This window comes from Onychostruthus taczanowskii, unplaced genomic scaffold (genome assembly GCF_017590055.1).
Source record: "Onychostruthus taczanowskii isolate IOZ18803 unplaced genomic scaffold, ASM1759005v1 scaffold20, whole genome shotgun sequence".
In the NCBI taxonomy this organism is placed as follows: domain Eukaryota; kingdom Metazoa; phylum Chordata; class Aves; order Passeriformes; family Passeridae; genus Onychostruthus; species Onychostruthus taczanowskii.
In genome coordinates this window covers 5,710,300-5,729,384 of record NW_024499240.1, presented here as the reverse complement: position 1 = coordinate 5,729,384, position 19,085 = coordinate 5,710,300, and the positions used below count along the sequence as shown (strand labels likewise).

At 37.3% G+C, this 19,085-nt stretch overlaps 1 protein-coding gene across 4 annotated transcripts in view; it reads left to right on the top strand.

Moving 5' to 3' along the window:
* Window positions 1-19,085, top strand: part of ATF2 (activating transcription factor 2) — a 47,710-nt gene that overhangs the window by 22,862 nt on the left and 5,763 nt on the right. For all 4 annotated transcript variants that reach the window (XM_041403268.1, XM_041403265.1, XM_041403267.1 and 1 more), the window contains 3 exons: window positions 7,528-7,677; window positions 9,663-9,869; window positions 15,489-15,594. In XM_041403268.1, coding sequence (XP_041259202.1) covers window positions 7,528-7,677; window positions 9,663-9,869; window positions 15,489-15,594 — 463 coding nt within the window. The remainder of the gene's footprint in view (window positions 1-7,527; window positions 7,678-9,662; window positions 9,870-15,488; window positions 15,595-19,085) is intronic.

The window sequence follows — 19,085 nt, the reverse complement described above, 5'->3', positions numbered from 1 at the left end:
GAGAAACTTAATGTTTATGTAGAAAAGCCTCCAAGAGTAAGACTAATTCACTGTGCCATGGGATGCATTGTTGGCAGATACGTGATGGTTTATTAACTGCAAAGTTCAATTTAATTTTTAAATTCAAATCTTTGTGATATCAAACCCTTTCTTTTCATGTCTCTCTCAAAAATAATTTTGCTTGCTGCATACTAAATTCTGTGAAGCAGGTTTATTTTTCACTTGTGTTCCTGGTTAAGCCAACAGAAGACAATATTTAGTTTTACAGCTCACTTTTCATTTCATTAATAGTTCACATTTAATGTTGAAAAATAAGCTAATACACTGAAATTTAATAAATGAACACTGTATTCTTCATGTATTAATGGTATGCTGCAATTTGTGGATTTACTGGTATGGTTAAGTTAGCTGAACTCTGGAAACATGCCCTGTGTACTTTTGCCTGTTATGGCCACGTTTCTCCTTCATGTTGGGAGGCATTTCTGAAAGGCAGAGGAGTCCAGGACATCCTTTAAGAAGTAAATCTTAAAGGTGCTGGAAGATGAGCCAGCAGTGAGGCTTGGCCAGGCTGAACAGAGAGCCTTGGATGGAACACAGGAGAAAAAGGGAAGTGTGTGTGGAGGGGCTGGCAACTCAGGACTGTGTGGATGTTGTGAAGTTACACAGGGCCAAAGCCCAGCTAAAACTTCATCTGGTTACTCTGTAAAAGATAACTAGACATATTTCTCTAAGTACATAAGCAACAAAAGGAGGTCCAAGGAGAATCTCCATCTTGGATGGAGATTGGATATGGGGGGAAGCACAGTGGCAAGGGATGAGGAAAAAGCAGAAGTACTTAATGCCTTTTTTTTGCTTCAGTCTTTAATAATAAGACTAGTTCCTCTCTGGGTACCCAGCACCTTGAGCTGGAAGACAGCCATGTGGAGGAGAGCAAAGCCTCTCTGATCCAACCTGCTACAGCCCCAAGACACACAGAAGGTTATGGGGCTGGATGGGATCCCTAGGGTGCTGAGGGAGCTAGGGAAGAAGCTCAGTAAAGCCACTTTAAATTATTTACCAGCAGCCCTGGCTAACTGGGGAGGTCTCAGGTGACTGGAGGTCGGTAAATGTGATGCTCATCTTCAGGAGGGGCTAGAAGGAGGATCCAGGGAACTGCAGGCCTCTCAGCTTGACCTCTGCGCTGAGGAAGGTCATGGAGCAGATGATCTTGATCATTGTAGCACACGCAGAACAGCCAGGATCAGATCCAGAACCATGGATCTGTGACAGGCAGACTGCTTGACTGACCTGCTTGGCTTCTGTGACAAGGTGACCTACTTATGGTGGATGAGGAAAATGCTGTCAGTGTTTTCTACATGGACTTTATTAAAGGCTTTGACACTGTCTGCCACAGCATTCTCCTGGGGGAAACTGCTCATGGCTTAGGCAGATACAGTCTGCTGGGTAAAAAAATTGCTTGGATGGCTGAGTCCAAAAAGTGGTGGTAAATGGAGTTAAATCCGGTTGGTGGCCAGTTACAAGCGGTGTTCCCCAGGGCTCAGTGTTGGGGCCAGTTCTGCACAGTATCTTTATCAGTGGTCAGGACGGGGGAATGGGGCGCTCCCTCAGTCAGTTTGCAGATGGCACCAAGTTGGGCAAAAGTGTTGGTGTGCAGAAGGGTAGGAAAGCTCTGCAGAGGGATCTGGGCAGGCTGCATCACTGGGCTGAGGCCATTTGTATGAGGTTCTACATGGTGAAGTGCCGGGTCCTGCTCTTGGGTCACAACAACCCCAGGCAGCACTGCAGGCTGTGGGCAGGGTGGCTGGAAAGCTTGTTGGGACAGGACCTGGGTGTGCTGGTCAGCAGCCAACTTAACATGAGCCAGCAGTGGCCAGGTGGACAAGAAAGCCAGTGTCATCCTGGCTTGTATCAGAATCAGCAATAGTGTGACGAGCGGGACCAGGGCAGGAATTGTTTCCCTGTACTTGGCAGTGGTGAAGACACACCTCAAGTTCCATGGTCAGTTCTGGGCCCCTCACTGCAAGACAGACATTGAGGTGCTGGAGCATGTCCAGAGAAGGGCAGTGGAGCAGGTGAAGGGTCTAGAGATAGTCCTTTGAAGACTGACTGAGGGAGCTGGGGCTGTTTGGCTGGGAGAAGAGGAAGCTCAAAGGGGACCTCCATGCTCTGTACAGCTAGCTGGAAGGAGATAGTAGCCCAGTGGGACTTGGCCTCTTCTGAACAGCAACTGGTAGAATGAGAGAAAACAGCCTCAAGTTGCACCAGGTAAGGTTTAGATTGGACATGTAGGAAAATTTTTTTCTCGGAAAGGGTTGTCAAGTATTAAACAGGCTGCCCAGGGAAGTGGTGAAGTCACCATCCCTGGAGGTGCTTAAATGACATGGAGATGTGACACTTAGGGCCGTGGTTTAGTGGTGGACTTGGCAGTTCTGGCTTAATGGTCAGACTTGATCTTAAAGGTCTTTATAGCTTAAACAATTTTATGAACCTATGAAGTCTGTCAGCATAGTATTCTTAGTGTATTTTGAACAAAAAGCCAGATCAAGGGGTGAAGCTGTGGTGTTCCCTTCCAAACATTCCCAGGAGTATAGATACTTGGAATTTTTTTGGCTGTTGCTTTATTTCTTACTTACTATTTGAGGAAAGTTTTTATTGTTCTTTATAGACAGACCTTGCAATCTCATGGACTTTTTTGTTTTGCATTATAAAATGTAAGAATGGAATATGTAGCAAATACAAAAAACAGGCAGGAATAGATTCCTGACTAACTTCCCTAGCTTCCTTGGGTATTTAAGTAAGCATTGTACTGTATGGGATGCAGAGTTTGGAAAGTTGACATGGTTTATTTATATCTGGTGTTGGCAGTACTTGTTTGAGCCTCTCCTGTACTGAAGGACCGTACTTGCTATTATGGTGTTCTGCATTTTCTGCTATCATACCACAATACTATTTCAAGGTATTCTAAGTTGACACAAACCTAATAACTTCAGAGGTTGAGTAAAATTCCTGAAAAACTGATTGTAGTAAATTTAATGTGTAATAGCACCAAATTATTGCATTGTTATCAGATCTGGAGCTGTCCTGTGTAGAAGGTACAGCTCTTTGTTTCGGATGAAATACCTGGCACAAACCAGGCACTTTCTTCTGTGCTTAGTGCCTTTCTTTGCAGAGGCTATTTCTGCATATTTCAAGGAGCTAACACATTTTAGAGGTTTGTAGTAAGAAAAGAACTTTGTGCTCTGATTACATTCCTCATTCCATCATTCATTTCACTCTTGCTTGCTTACAAAAGGCTACTGTTGTGTAGACTTTTTTTAAAAGTGAACGTGAGAGGTAGTTAGATAAAAGTCAAATTAGAGATTGTAGTGCTTCTTTCCTAATGCTCTGAAATTTAAATAGGAATTTAGATAACTTCATTTCTGTATTTGTATTAACATGAGAAGAACACATTTTTATTTTGATGAATATCCCTTGTTTCCTTACAAGTTGCCAAATTGTTCAAAGAAGAAATGTATTTCTTCTTTATACTTTCGTGAATCAACTTTAGTAAACAAATTCATGTTTTCATTTCCAAACTCTGAAACTTAAAATAACTGGCAGGAGAGGCCTTTGGTAGTGAACATTGGATGCCTTCCTATAGCATAGTTAAAATTTTTTTTAGCTGTCCTAGAAGTCGTACAACCCTTTAAGGACAAAGGAACTGAGGCACTTGCTGAGATTTTTTTCCCCACAAGGGACAGCTTTTGGAGACTTTTTTACTTTTGCAAATGACCTCTCTTACAGCATTTGCAATGACTTTTTATTAGGGGTGTCCAAGTCTAATGCATAATAATCAAAACTGTGTATTTATTTCTATGTTCAATAAGTTTCCAGTCTGAAGTGTCAGACTCCTTCAGCATGGCAGTTTTGGTTATTGATGCGAAGCAAGTTACTGAGATGTCACCTCTCGAACTCTGTTCGTTCTTTGCTGAAATGGTCTTTTCTCTGCTTACTGGTCAAGTTGCTTGACATTAAATGATTGTATGAATTCCACAGAGGAGCAGTTGTATGTGGGAACAGGTTCACTGAGTGAAATAGGAGATAGAAAAATGTATACCAACTGCATGGACTAATAACTGGGAGGAAAAAATAGTCATAAAAAAAAAGGAATACATAAAAGCCATGACAGACAAAAATTTTAAAATTGTATGTGCAGTGAGCCAAATCCTTATGATTGGTGGCATTCTTGCAAGAGGCTCTCAACTGAAACAGTTGACATTAAGTGAAGGAGTGCATTAAGCACAGTCATAGGATCTCTTTCACCACAGAAACATATACAGTGCTTGATGTGTTTCAGTGCTCTGAAAGAATTGCATAAAATCAGATTGCATTTTAATTTTATTGCCTCAATATTGAATTTATTGTAGTGAACAGATCTGGTCCATTCACAGATGTGAAAGGCACTGTTACTATAGTTTTGAACATTCTTGGATCCTTTTTCTCTACTGCTTGTAGAGCTGAAGTACAAAATTACTAGAGCTTTTATTCAGACACAGCCTTGTCTTTTACTGCTCCTATTTTGGAAATATTCTTGCATCTTATACTAAGAATGATATTCAGTAGGAGTAAAAATGTGTTTCAGATTTCTGTGGCACACTTAATATAAATTGTCAGTTTTTCTGACAAGATTCCATGTTTATCAGTGTGCTAAAGAAACTAACTTTTGCATACTTAAGTAAAATCACATGTATGTCAGTTTTTATGGTATTTTAGAGGGGCTTAGAAGTAGATGCAATAACTGTATTTAAAAAAAAACCAAAAAACTTAAAACCCTCAAAAAACTTCCTCACTAAGATAAGGATGCATGATTTTTAAATAATTGTAGAATTGCTTCTGGTGTTCTAATGAGAAGATCTGTAATTGTGTGCTTTCTGTGTATGGAACATGAGCCTTGAGTTGCAGCTGTAAAACATCCTTTTTGAGTGTGCAGCTTGTGGGTGCAAACTTAGCATTCAGACTCTTCAGCATGGATTGCAAAAGTTTCTGAAGAATTTCAAAATTGCTTTAATATGGAATGTTTCCCTCCATCTCCTCCTTCCCATGCAAAACTTTGTCACAATCTGAAAAATACCTTGCACTCAGTAGGCAACCAGTCGACTTTGCAGGAGGTTTCTACTGAGAAGTGACAGAGGGCAGCTTGGCAAATGTTCAGAAACCAACATTAACTTGCTGGAGCCCGGCATGGGACCTTGTGTTCAGCAGAATTCTTCTGACCTGTCTCTCTGCATGCCGAGCTAATCAGCAAACACCTAATGAGCCTACTCTAAAGAAACAGACCCTCTCACAACCTACTTCATTTTCATGTGTTCTCTGGGGGTGGAGAGACAAGACTTCATAAGGACTGATGATGCTGCAAAGACCACAATAATGATAATTAACTTGCTGAATTTAGAAGATTATGCTGTTAATTAGTTGCAAAATAAAGATAAGTAATAGAGGAGCAGATGGTAGGATAACACCCAGGAGAAGGAGGGTTATTACTCTGATGAGCTTTTGTGGCAGATATGAAATATGGATCTGAGTTTTTCACAAATTGTTTCTGGAGTATATTATCTTGTTTCTGTGAGCTCTTGATGGAATGATCTAGTCCTACCAAATTTTGACAGATGTGGTGAGGATTTGTTTTCAAGGATATACATGAATGATAAAACCTTGCTAATCAAGATTTTAAAAGCTATTAACCTATCTGGTTAGTTCACCTATAACCAAATAATATCAAAAAAACCTCAGTTGTCATCAAGTTTCCCCACAAAAAAATGCTTATATACATGTATTCTAATATACGTTTCTGTATTCTTGATTGTTAAAAATTAGATTCTCATTGAATTTGAGGTAACTGTGTCCCTACTCACAAGAAGCATAACACCTGTATAGTATTTTACTCCAGCATTACCTTTTAAAATATGAAACTTATTAAGCACACGAGCTGGAAGTCTCCTTGTGAAAATCTGTACATACTTCTCAGATTTTCACAATGTGTCTGCATTTGTGGATAATTTAATCCTAACTGCTTTAATTTCAACTTTCAAACTTTGTAATATGAAATTAAATATAAGTATTTCCTATTCATATTTTCATAGTACATTTTATTTAACAATATAATGCTCAAAAGGAGTTTGTTTATTTGTGAATTTACAGGATATAATGTTTAAATGTTGGCATTACAGTAAGTAAAGTAAAGTCCAACTTTGCACGTCCCAGTGCAAACTCATCGATTACCATCATGGGCAAAACAGACTCGTCTTGAGGAAATCAGTTTCATTTGTTTATTCTGAGCTGGCCAAATGCTGCCTCTCTCTAGTATTCTTAATTAATTCTATTAATGTTAGTATGTGAGTGACACTTTGTTCATATTTCAAAATGTGATGTTATGAGATATCAGAATTCCCACAAACTTACATGTTTCAGTCATTAATCTTCTCTTAAACTTGCATTGGATTCTTGAAAATCTGGTACTCAGTAGAAAAACATTTTCTAACACTGTTTCTCTAGTAAGGTAAATTCTTCAATAAAACCAAAAAAATTAATAATAAATTGTACGGTATTAATAGAATTTTAAGAAAGGATCTGGAATTACAGGCAGTTGTATCTGCTGAAATTGGACACTATTAATAAATAGTTTTACATAGAATGTATTATATTACAATTTTAATAGGTTTCACCAAAAGTTGATGAAGTATTTTTCAACAGGCAGTCAGTAAAATGCTCTAAAATCATCCATCAGGTTGTCAGTAACTCTTGGGTGTATTATATACAGCTGAACTTGCACATTACTGTTCTTTGTAGTGGCTGTTTGCAATAAAGGAAGAACATGAAACCTTTCAACAGTTTTTTACTGCAAAGTAGCATGCTGTAGTAGTTATCTTGCATATTTCTACATCAATAATCTTTACCTGTAACCTGAAGCTTCTTAGTATTTTGTACATCATTAAGATGTTTGTTTCAGCAAAGATCTTGGCTTTTACCTAATTAATCATAGGAAGGATTACAGAGGTGAGTATTTGTAAAGACCATGAATTAGTGGAGGCATATCAAGCTATTTAAAAAGGAATAGAAATAGAGAACAGCAGAAGTTTTAAAGTGGAAAGACGTTCATGTTCCAGTTGTTCCCTAGTTTCCTTCATGTGTCATCATTACTCTTCTGGTGCTACCAGTTTCTGCAACTGTTTATGGCTTTCCACTCATCTGTTTGTGGGCACAGTTCACTACTGATGAGGCTTTCTGCTTACTTCTCCATACAGTTTACCATCCTTTCCTTTCTGGGATCTTATGTAAACCTCATTGCTATTGTCATGATTGCAGACATTTATCCCCTGTTTTTAGGTGTATGCATAGGTCACTTTTGAAAGCCTGTAAAAAGAAACACCTGTTTATGAATTGGAATTCCTGTTTCCCAAGTGGAAGTAACTGCTTATATAAATGATTAATCATTCAAACTAGCATGATAGAATATTTCTTTTCTTTTTCTTCTTCATTTTCTGCTTTCAGAGATTGAAAGCAGCATTGACCCAGCAGCACCCTCAGGTAACAAATGGAGATACTGCCAAGGGACATGCAAGTGGGTTGGTTAGGACTCAGTCAGAGGAACCACGACCACAGTCACTCCAACAGCCTGCAACTTCAACAACTGAAACACCGGTATGATGGGAGTGGGCATGTGCCTCCTACCTCCTTTTATTTTGGAAATACATATGTTTTTTCTATACTCTTGGTTTGTAAAATAGAGATTAACAGACTTCTCTTTTAGTCAATGACTCTGTAGCATTAAAATGTTTACAGGTCTTACATGGTCTTAAATGCTTCTAAAATGCATTATCTGTTATCCAAGATGATGATTTCAAAACATCTGCTGAAATTTAGAACTGATTTCTGAAATTCATTGTTAGGAGATTCACAGACTCCTCTTTTAGTCAATGACTCTGTAGCATTAAAATGTTTACAGGTCTTACATGGTCTTAAATGCTTCTAAAATGTATTATCTGTTATCCAAGATGATGATTTCAAAACATCTGCTAAAATTTAGAACTAAGTCCTGATTTCTGAAACTCATTGTTAGGAGATTGTGTGGTAGCTGAAATTTTTACAGCTGGTCAATATATATATTTGAAAAACAAGTGCTTTTATTTTGTGTTTTCTGTTGCATCTGTTTTATGTTTATTATATTTTATATTGTAAATGCACTTAGAAATTTTTTTATTGAATCAGGTATCATGCTCATGTTAATTTGCTTGAAGGATCTTCTCTGGGCTGCCACAGGAAGAGTTTCAGCTGTGTCATTAAGGGTACTTCATCATCTCAGGCTCTGGAAGGGGGGCTCTGGTTTTTGGTGTGATTTGTTGTCTTTTTGGGACAATAGATCAGAACAGGGGAGTAAAAGGCAGAACCTCTGAGTCAGACAGGAAGTGGGCATGCTGCTGGAGGAAAGATGCACTTCCTGGTGAATCCTGGAGGATTACAGCTGTTCTATTTCTAAAAACCTTCTGGAATGTGTTTTGAAACCGCTTATAAAAATCTCAAAGAGTTATTCTCAGAATTCATAGTGTAATATTAATTTTATAAAAGCTACACACCCGGTCCAGAACTGACAGGGCTTATATCTGCAATGAAAGCCTCCGATTTTTACACTGGCCAGTGAAATCAAATAATGTATCAAAACAAGTATGTTTGGAACAGAACAGGGGAAGAAAGTGACCCATTGTAAAAGGATCTCTTCTTAAAGCTGCTGTTCCTCCATACTGCCTTGACGTTTTCTAAAGAATATTTTCAAAATATCACATAGCAAAATTTTCAAGATGAAAATTGCTGTTTGGTTGTCTTAGAGTTATTTTACAATTAGTATTAATCAAAAATAGCAAGTGTTTCATTCTTAAAATACTGATTTGAGTTCCCAGGGTTTTTTTATTCTTAGCTCTTTAGAATTAATGCCAAATTGATATGTCAGCTGGTACATGTTTGGGGTTTTTAATTTAAAAATAAAACTTTCTTGCTGCATGAGACTGAATGTGGAGATGCACCTGTGAATGTCATGTGGACAGTTATCTTCTGTCTATCTTATCTCTTTAAAGGATTTTAAGACCCATTATATTGTTATTATATTTCATTAAATCTTTGTCTAGGATATGTATACAACTGTGAAATGAGTACAATGTATAATTTAAAGTATTGAAGTAGTTTGATACTATCATGTAATGTGGGTAGATTAAGGGAAGTTGTTACTCAGTAGTGGGGAACACATCAACGAGTAGGAAATTGCTATCTGGAGATCCAGGGACCAGGGATTCTCAGCACTGCCAGCATTTGTCATACAGCTTCTGTGTAGTGGGCATAAGCAATTGTGTCATTTTTCAGTTGTGACTAGGTGTGTGGGAAGAGTGAAAAATAGAAAATTCATTTCCTACTAAACGTAGCTTGAAAGCTATTTTGGATGCAATATGTTAATATAAGATGATCAGGAGAGTAAGTGTGGGTAAAAGTTCTAAAAACATCACTGCAGAGTTAAATGGGCACAGCTTTCCAAAAAAAAGTGTGTCACCTGAATGTATTTAGAAATGCCCTGAATGCTTTTCTCAAGACATGCTGGCTGTTTATACCAGAGCTGTAGGTTAAGTCATGGCTGTTTTCAGGCATCACCAGCTCAGCCTACGCCACAAACACCAAATACAGGCGGTCGGCGAAGAAGAGCTGCCAATGAAGACCCTGATGAGAAAAGGAGAAAGTTCTTGGAGAGGAACCGGGCTGCTGCTTCCAGGTGCCGGCAGAAACGGAAAGTCTGGGTGCAGTCATTGGAGAAAAAAGCCGAGGACCTGAGCTCACTAAATGGCCAGTTACAGGTATACTTTTTATTTGAAGGAAAAATTAATAAGTTTTTTTTGTTCTTACACAGTGATCCTTGATGAGTGGAGCTTAAAACTTTGCATAAAGTCTGAAATATAAATGGTTTTATAACTCGTGGCTCAGCTCAGGCTTAAAATTCAGAACTAGTTGCGTATAGCAGTAAATTAGGAGAAGAGCATACTCATATTTCAAGATGTATAAATTTAAGGATCATACCCTTCTATCCTTTGCTCCATTTGAAGTAACTTTCAGGCTTTGATACTAAACTAAGATGACAAGATGTCTTGGAATAAACACTTATGAGCAAAGTAATAGTCTTACCTTGAACACATCTTGCTCTTAGTTTGTATTTATTAAGTTTAGAGTTTATTTCCTTTGGTTCTTTTTAACTTCACTTTTTTTCCTTTAAAGGGAATGTAATGCTCATGAAAGGTGCCAGGTTGACATCAGTGGGTACTGAGGGCCTCTTCTGCCCACAGAATGGGTACGGCAGTGGCCTTGCAAATTTTTACCAGCAGCACCTAAATCCTATAGAGATGAAGTGTGCTGTAAGAGGGTAGGGCCAGTATATGCTGCGGGTCACTTTTTGACTTCATCTGATCTCAGAAAGTCATCATGAGAATGTACTTTTCCCCCGTAGAACAATTCACAATCCTTTTGTTTAAACTGCTATTAAATGTTAAAGCATACTTTCCTAATGTTTTCCAGCAGCACATAAAAAATTGGCAGAAATTACTGTTTTCGAAATAAAAAGTCTAAAAGCTTTGTTTTAAAAGTTGCTGATAGGAAAAACTATGAAGCATTAATTTAGAAAATGCAGTGAGACTTATTTTGATATGTTTTAAATGTCACTTATTTTTCTTCATCAGAGCTGTTCACTGAGTCAAATTCACAGATCATCATCTTCCTGTGAAAACTCACCTCTCCTGCTATTTGGTATAGAAAGCATCACAATTTGATCAACAGGAAAGTAGGGCATGTTGAGGTTATTTTTTATCATGTAATCAAGGTTACAGTGTATCAGTCATCTTCATGTTCATGTCTTTAAAAATACTCAGCATCCCAGACCCTGAAATGTAAAAGATTCCTACATAAGCACACACCATGAAATGGTTTCCTGTGTTCCAAGAATCATGACACCCTCCACAAGCATTAGTTAAATTTCTTGCAAATATGTATTCTTACCTGTTCACAGTCTTTAGACATACTCATTTAATGCACAGTCCTCAAATCCATTAATTACATAATTATATGTAGCACTGTAGCTTAAATAATCAAAGAAAGGAGTGAAGGAGAATGAAAAAAATCAGCCATAATTCGCTATTTAGTGAAAGTAATGTTTGGTATCATGTGAACTGCCTTTCACATATATATATACCAAGTTTTATAACAAAAAAATCACATAAGTACCATAAACAAAATGTTTCAAAGTGTTAATTCAGTAATAGTGAATTCAAGAAAGATTTTCTTACAGTTTACCAAAAGCAAAACTGTTAACTGTAAAGAACAGAAAAACTTGAAAAGAAAATTGGATATCAGAGAAATAATTACACTGTGCTTTATGTGAAAACATTAATTAATCCTATATTTCCATAATAATAACGTGACAGGCTAACACAGCTGATCAGCAGAGTGGGCAGTAATGACCCATGACTACTTACTTTATATTTAATAGAAAATTTAGTAAGTTCAGAGTTTTGCCTTAATGCCGGTTTATAGACTGTGTTTGGGTTAGTAGTTCATACTCAGTTCAATGTGTAAGTGGCCTGCTCAGCTGAAGTTACCAAGCTGCCACATTTCCCAGAGCAGGTTCACAGCGAAAGGCCTGCGTTGCACTGCTCCGTGTACCAATTTGACTCCGTTCAGTGCTCAGTGCTGTTACTGGCTTTCTCATAATGTCTGTGTCAGAGGTTCCTGTGTCAGCGTGAAGGGTTGTAAGACTGGAAGCTCACTAACAGCACATAAGAATTTTGAAGAAGTTTACTTGGTTGATGTATTTATTTTTTATATTAACTGTATATTAACTTCTATCAAGTTCTTCTTTTAAATGTTTGAAGGTAGTTTCATTTTGAAGCAGTATTTTTCCAATATTTGTTTAGGAGAAAATTTCCATCTATTACATCACCAGTGACATCTATAGGTGAGGTAGGCTGTCTTTATCATTGGCTCTGCTATGTAAATTTTTTCATGCTTCCAATATTTTGAAGGTTATTTACTGTTTTGATTCTTGAGAACTGTGTTTTCTATTAATTATTGACTTGTTTATTGATCTTAAATTTTATTCCCCAACTTGTGTGGCCTCTGTGTCTTGCACAATCCTGCAGGGTGTAAGAAGGTATTGACAATGCTCACAGTGGCCGCTGAGCCACATTGCAGGATCAGATGCCAAAGTGCATTATATGTTCTGTATTTGGCCCCTGTTGCTTTAATAAACTTAGAGGGTGAAGCTTTAGAAGAATGGCCTGTCTTTCTCATGAGGTCCCAGTGGGTTTTCAGTGAGCAGCAATTGAGTGATGGCTTGTACTGATGCTGCAGAAACTGTTTAGGAAGGCTGAATTATGTAAGTATGCCCATAAGTAAAGATCCTTTCCCATAGAGGAAGTTGCCCAAAAAGGAAACAGGAAGAATGCTGTTTAACTCAGCCACAGACAGTCCCCTATCCCCAGAAGCCACATTTACCTGCCTCTGATGATACTTTGAGTTAATAACATATCACAAGTCTTGTCCCCCACCATGCTGAGTAAGGGCTAATGTGGTCCCATGGTCCCACTATTACATCTGCATTTTGGATACAGGGAGGAATAGGCGGGTACAGAAGAATGTGTCCTCCCTTCATAAGAATGCAGAAGGGAAGGCATCTTTTGAAGGATGGAGTGCAGGTACAAGTCAGTATGCTTTCCTCCAGAAATGTGCTTTCTCATGCTAGCACACTTTGAAATGCAGGGACATAGAAATTCTTCTCAACAGCATGTGGGCTATATTACATACTTCTTTAAAGAATTGTTGATGCCTGCACTTGGTTCTGTCTAACTAATGAGGAGCACCTTTCCATTGTGAAAATCTGAAATAATCTTTGTTCGTGCCACCTGTTAAAAGTGTTTATTTCATGTGTTTCTTGGTAGACTGTTTTCAACATGTTAACTACATATGAAATGACCACCACACATTCGTATGTTTTGAATGAGATGGAAGGACTTGCTGTTGTGACAAGCAAGATAATTAACTGCAACATGTATGAGAATGGGTTCTAATCAACCCCCTTTATCAGTTAGAAGTGGTTCTTACTGGTAATATGTAAATGGCAACCATAGATTGCCTTTCTGTGGCATTCCCCATCCTCGTGTCTAGCAGACAGAACTCTGTTCTAGTGTCACGAGTGGTGTGTGCATTGTATGTGCTACTGTTGGCAACAGTGTTGTTGTTATGGAATATACAGCTACCATTGTTCTAGAAATTACCCCATCTCTTTTATATAGGAATGCTGATCCATGTTTTTCAAGTTTGCTTTAATATAACATAGTGTATTTACTTTTTGTATTTATGCTAGCAGCAGTCTTAATATTTTTAATACAGTTGACATTGATCTATAAACTGTAGTATAAAAATTTTTAATAAACATATAATTTTACTTCCACAGATGAACAGCAACTTCATATTTACATATGCTGTTTGTATATAAAATTCTTCCTTAAAAAGTGGGAGGCATAATAGAAAATTTCTGCAAACATTTTCCTGATTGCCAGAGTTCCTTTGAACTAACAGGACTATATTTCATAGTCTTGGACACTGTTGCTTCTGTAGGTTATCAGGTGTCTCAAAGCTACATCAGTGTGGTTTTCTTCTACCCAAACTATGTCAATTCTGTGCAGCTGCCTGCTTGGTATCAAGATTTGTGGCTCCTCAGTAAATAACATGGTGAACTAAGGGCAGACAGAGCTGGAGGCAGTAGTCCTGTGCTTTCCTAACAGCCTAAGGTTTCAGGACATCTAGTGCCACCTGGTAGAGAATTTGTGGGGCTTTTGGTTGGGTTTCTATCGTTGCAAACCTTTTTGTTTGCAGTCACATTTTTCTTTCATTACAAATGGCTGTGAAGTCAGATTTTTGGGCATCTTCCAGATTTTGGTTTTAATAAAAAGTTTCTAAAGGCTATTCTAAACATAAAAGGACTGAATAGAAAAGGAGACCTTAAGAGGATTTTGCAGGTATGAAGGCTTGAAATTTGTTGTCTTCTGAATGGAGAGAGCGAGAACACAAAAGAGGAGCTTTTCTTTGAAGAGTCTGATATTTTGGTTACTTAGTGTAATTAAACCTAAAAAGTTCTGTTCTAGAAATATTGTTTTCTTTTGTAATCCTTTAACTTGTAATTCATCTCATCTCTGGCTGCATTGCCTTATTTCTTGCTTGCAAGTAAATAGGTTGATTTGATTGTCATTTATTTTGCAGATAATTTCAGATGCAGTCTAGATTTCCTCTGTTGTTTTTTTTTTTCTTTTACTTCTAAATGCAGAAACATAAGCATTACTAAATAATCATGTCACATGTGTGGTATATTACAATAATATGCAAAGGTTCTTGTACTTGAAGTAACTTCAAGTGTTAATAGAAAAGATTTATATTCAAAATAAAATAACCCATGAAAAACACATATTGTGTCCAGATATGGGGATCACAAAGCATTACAGATAATTTGATTCATAAATATTTTTCTTCTCTACAAAGTAAAAATGGGTCTATCAAAATGCCATACCATTCTTAATTTGGTTTGTCACATGCAATGCAGTTATGTAGCACTCCTCATCTCTGGTCACCAAGCTGCTTTCCAGGCAAGGTAAGTATTGCAGCTCTCCACAAATGGGCAAGTTGAAGCACAAAGCAGTGAAATGACCTTGCTCAAGGTCACCCAGCAGTGGAAAGGCAGAGTCTGGAAATGAATCCAGGCACTGGATTGTGCAGGTGCTGTCTCAGATTGCACTGTGCTTTAGCGACACGAACTGACATCTCCGGATTCTGTCATTATTATCAATGATTCCTTCAGAGACCATGTTTATGTATGGCTGCCAAAATAAAAATCATTCTGGAGATCAACCAATATTTGCTAAATTATTTTCCACTACGTGAGATTTTCTTTTTTAATTCCAAGCATGAATAGAGTCACTAAAAAAAATTATTCTAGATTGGCTTTTTCGATTTTCTTTTCTATTTTTCCCTTTTTTTAATGTTAGCTGTGACATTTGTTAAAATGTGTGGAGCTAAATGTAGGTTTACTCTGATTAGAATTCATCACAAAACCTTCCAGAAGAGTCTCACAGTAGCTGGATCATGTGAATGAGACTATATGTAGACTCTGCATCTGCAAAGTGAAAAACGTATGTTGTATTTTTAAAAAAACGCAAGCATTTCCCAGTAAATGTAACAAAGCAAGGCAAAGCTAGCTAATATTTGCATTTTCTAAGATAAAATAAATATATACATATTTGCAATATATACCAAATTGAAACTGCTTGTATTTCAGCTACCCCTAAATGAACAACTGAAAATCCTGTAAAACCTAATGCTTACCTTCAAAACATGTGTAGTTTGAGCCTGGTAAAGTACATAACTTTCTTCTCCTTTAGAATGAAGTCACCCTGCTGAGAAATGAAGTGGCACAGCTGAAACAGCTTCTTCTGGCTCATAAAGATTGCCCTGTAACTGCCATGCAGAAGAAATCTGGCTATCATAGTGAGTAATGTTCCATTACCTATAGCCTGAGGCTGCATCAATGAAATACTGCCAAAATGAACTGAATGAGCATTAAAATTGAGAAGTGCAGTTCTAATATTACATATATTACATTAAAGATCTTCTTTTTATAATCTTGAAGTTATTGGATGACAGGAAATATTTTGTGATATTTAAATATGTATGTTTAAGTCAGAATTGAATTGTTGCATAACGTGGAAAGGTTTATGTTGGTTTAATGAATGCATATGATAATTAGCATTTAAGGACTATCAGTTACTACACCTGCTTTGGAAAATATAATTAAAGTATTAAGAGCACACCATAAACCATTTTTTATACTTTATCATAGCCTAACACAGTGAAAGGTCCTTGTGGGTATTTTTCCTTCATTGAAATGAGATTTCAGTAGAGGTGCTATAACAGCTGTCCTCATTTACCATAACATCCAGGATCAGTCGAGCCATTAAAATAATCAGATGCAGGTTCATGGCTCCTACTGTACAGTATCTTCTAGATTGTTTTGATATCCACATTAAATGACTGCTTTTCTATAGAGAGGATATCTTTAGAGACAGTTCTAGCATTGAGGGGGAATAGTGACACTGTCAATACCAATATTTTCTAATCCATGTTTTTATTTTAAGTTCTATTTTTTTTCATCCTTCCAGCATTTTAAAGGTTAATTATGCTTTCCTGACTTGTAGCTTCCTTTTTGGCTGTGATACACGGTGCCAGAACCAGCTGCTGCTGCTGTAGAATAAATGGCCAATTTTGTCCATTGTACACAAATTTGTTACAAATAACAGAGCTGGGAATGCATTAGGCAACATTCATAATATATAACCCACAGCTTTCGTTTTTATGATTTAGTGATATTTCAAGATATTTGTAAATGTGAAGATTGTTTCTGCCATATGTAGCCACTTCATTTTAATTTGCCAGTGTCAGTAATTCAGGAGAATAAAGGAACATTTTGTACTGCATGCAAACAGATCCTCAGGTGCTTGCGATAAAACTTAATAGCCACCATCTTTACTTGTAGTCATTGTAAGCAATTTCATCAGAATGGGCAATATTTTTTAATTTAAAAGATTCAGGAGATTTAGCAACTCTGTATTGCCATATATATTTAGAATACTGATTTTGTCAGTTTTGAGCTTATAAATCTTGGTCCTTTGATCTCCAGTCATTTTGACAAGACAGAAAATAGCATCTTGGAGTAAATTGGAACAGTATAGAAATACGTTTGGGATTTATATTAACAATGATTGCTGCAGGGATGAGGCCATTATGGCTCCCATCTGACAGAACAACATAATTTCATACAGAAGCTACTAGGTGGATGACATTATGCATGCAAGTTTTTTAACCAAAAAAAAAAAACCACATAAAAAACAAACCATAGTTTCTTAAATTTTGATGTTATGAGGATTTGTGTTACTGTTGGGATGTACAATACTTCATCGTAAGTCATAAACTGTCAAAGTGATTCCATGCCAAGGATTTCTTTGTTGAAGGACTAGTGAATGGCCTGTCTAGTAGTGCTTGTTTTCAGCCCCATAGTAAAGGACTATGCTTCTGATTCAGTAAAGAATACAAAATTAATCAGAACTAAAATACTAGTCAGTGGCAAAAGCCTACATTGTAGAGGAAAATAGTATTGCACAAGGAAATTGGAAGCATAGCTCAGTTTCTTGAAAAGTCAGTTGAAAGTAAAAGCTTAAAATGAGTGATAGTTGTAATGCCATCCCTCTGAAAGGATTTTGTCACATTATCTCTGCATGAATACTATTACGAAAGTATGTTGGCTAAGTGACATATCTACAGTACAGTTTATGAGAGGAAAAAAATGGTTTCAGTCAATATGTTTATGAAAATGGTGTTCCTATAAAGTGTATTTAAACAAGCACATTAGATTCATCAAATAATCAAAGCTGAATTGCTTCGAAAATGTAGTGAGTGGTTTAACAGTGTTGTCTCTGGAAGAAATTGAAGACCCCAGCTTAAAGAGCTCCTGCAGTGCTGACTCTTGTGCACTGCATAGACCAGTTTTTAACATCCAAGTCCACAAATTGATGGTTTTTCATGTATTATGCCCTTATATCACTTGGTCTTTACTTTTACATATCTTTTAAGATCATTTGTATTTCCCAGACGCCTTTTTTTCCTAGGCCAAGTGAAAAGCACGACAGTGCACGTAGCCCTTTCTTCTAAAATTCTTCTCAGGATCACATTTTCCTTATTTTAGAGTCTCGTGCCTGCTTCAAAATTAGGGTGTCATCAGGACAGAGAAACCAGAAAAATTGATATTTTTACTTTGAGTCAGCCAGCTTAAACTTTTTTATTTTCCAGACAAGGATGCTGTTGGTTCTGACTGCATTTTCAGCTGTGGAATGGGAAAGTGCTCTGTACAAAAGATATCTAGATGCTGTTCATTTATTTTTCATGTTGTCTTCTATGCTAGATAATTTCTAGAAGTCTCCTACAATATTCCCTGTATTTTGTTAGGATTTTTCTGGGATTGTAGAAACCACCAGAAGGCCCTTTGTCTTGGTGAAAGGTGAAAATTAGTGAGAAGAAAATGTGTTGTGGTATTCAGAGGGTTTTTTGGTTTTTTTTTTAAGGGAGAAAGAGTTTTTTAGGTATTTTTTCATATTTTTCATAAGGACATCTTAATATTCAAGAGCATTTGTTCAAAACGGAATATAAAAGAAGGCAGATAGAGGCTGCAGTGTAGAGGGCATTAAAAGGGGCGGTTTGTGTTCTTTCTGTAGCTAGTTTCAAAAAGGTAGATAGAAGGTGACTATGCAGTTTCAGACCTTGAATGATTTGAACCTCTCAAACCACTGTGTTCCTGCAGCTTGTTCTGGACTGCAGCTTGTTCTGGAATGCTTCTTCAGTGCCTGCAGGAGATATTCACAAAGGACAACTCCCTGGAAAAAAGCATTTCTAGGCTTAGGTCCCTCTGTAGTCCCTGAGTGGCCTGGTGAGAATTACCATGAGGCCTCTTCCTTGTTAGTGATTATTAGGGGAGTGAAAGGAATTCAGGATCATGTCAGTGTTTTTGTACTCATTCCTGTTTTGGTGTAGGTGGGTTTTTTCTTCTGAAGACTGAAACCCCTCCCTCTTTGCTTACCTTACTGAAAGCTATTGGTAAGCAGTGCTTACTGTGGTGGTAACACAGTTGGCAAGGAGCAAATAGCAGCAATGTTTGGCTACTTCAAAAGGGTACTTTTTAGTATATCCTCAAAAGTCTGTGCCTGTTTTGGTGCTCTTTAAATCTTTCCTATAGCCCAGTCTAGCCCACATTGTGTTCAATATCCATAGTGACTCGTTCCTCATGACACAGCCTGTCTAGGAGCTATGTAGCCTTCTGGAAAGTTCATGTGATGTAGCTCTGTAAATTTTCAGCCTTCGAATATACAGCAAACGTTATTTCTGTGAATTAATTTCTAATTCGGACTGTGCATTTTTCTTGATTTGAGGCA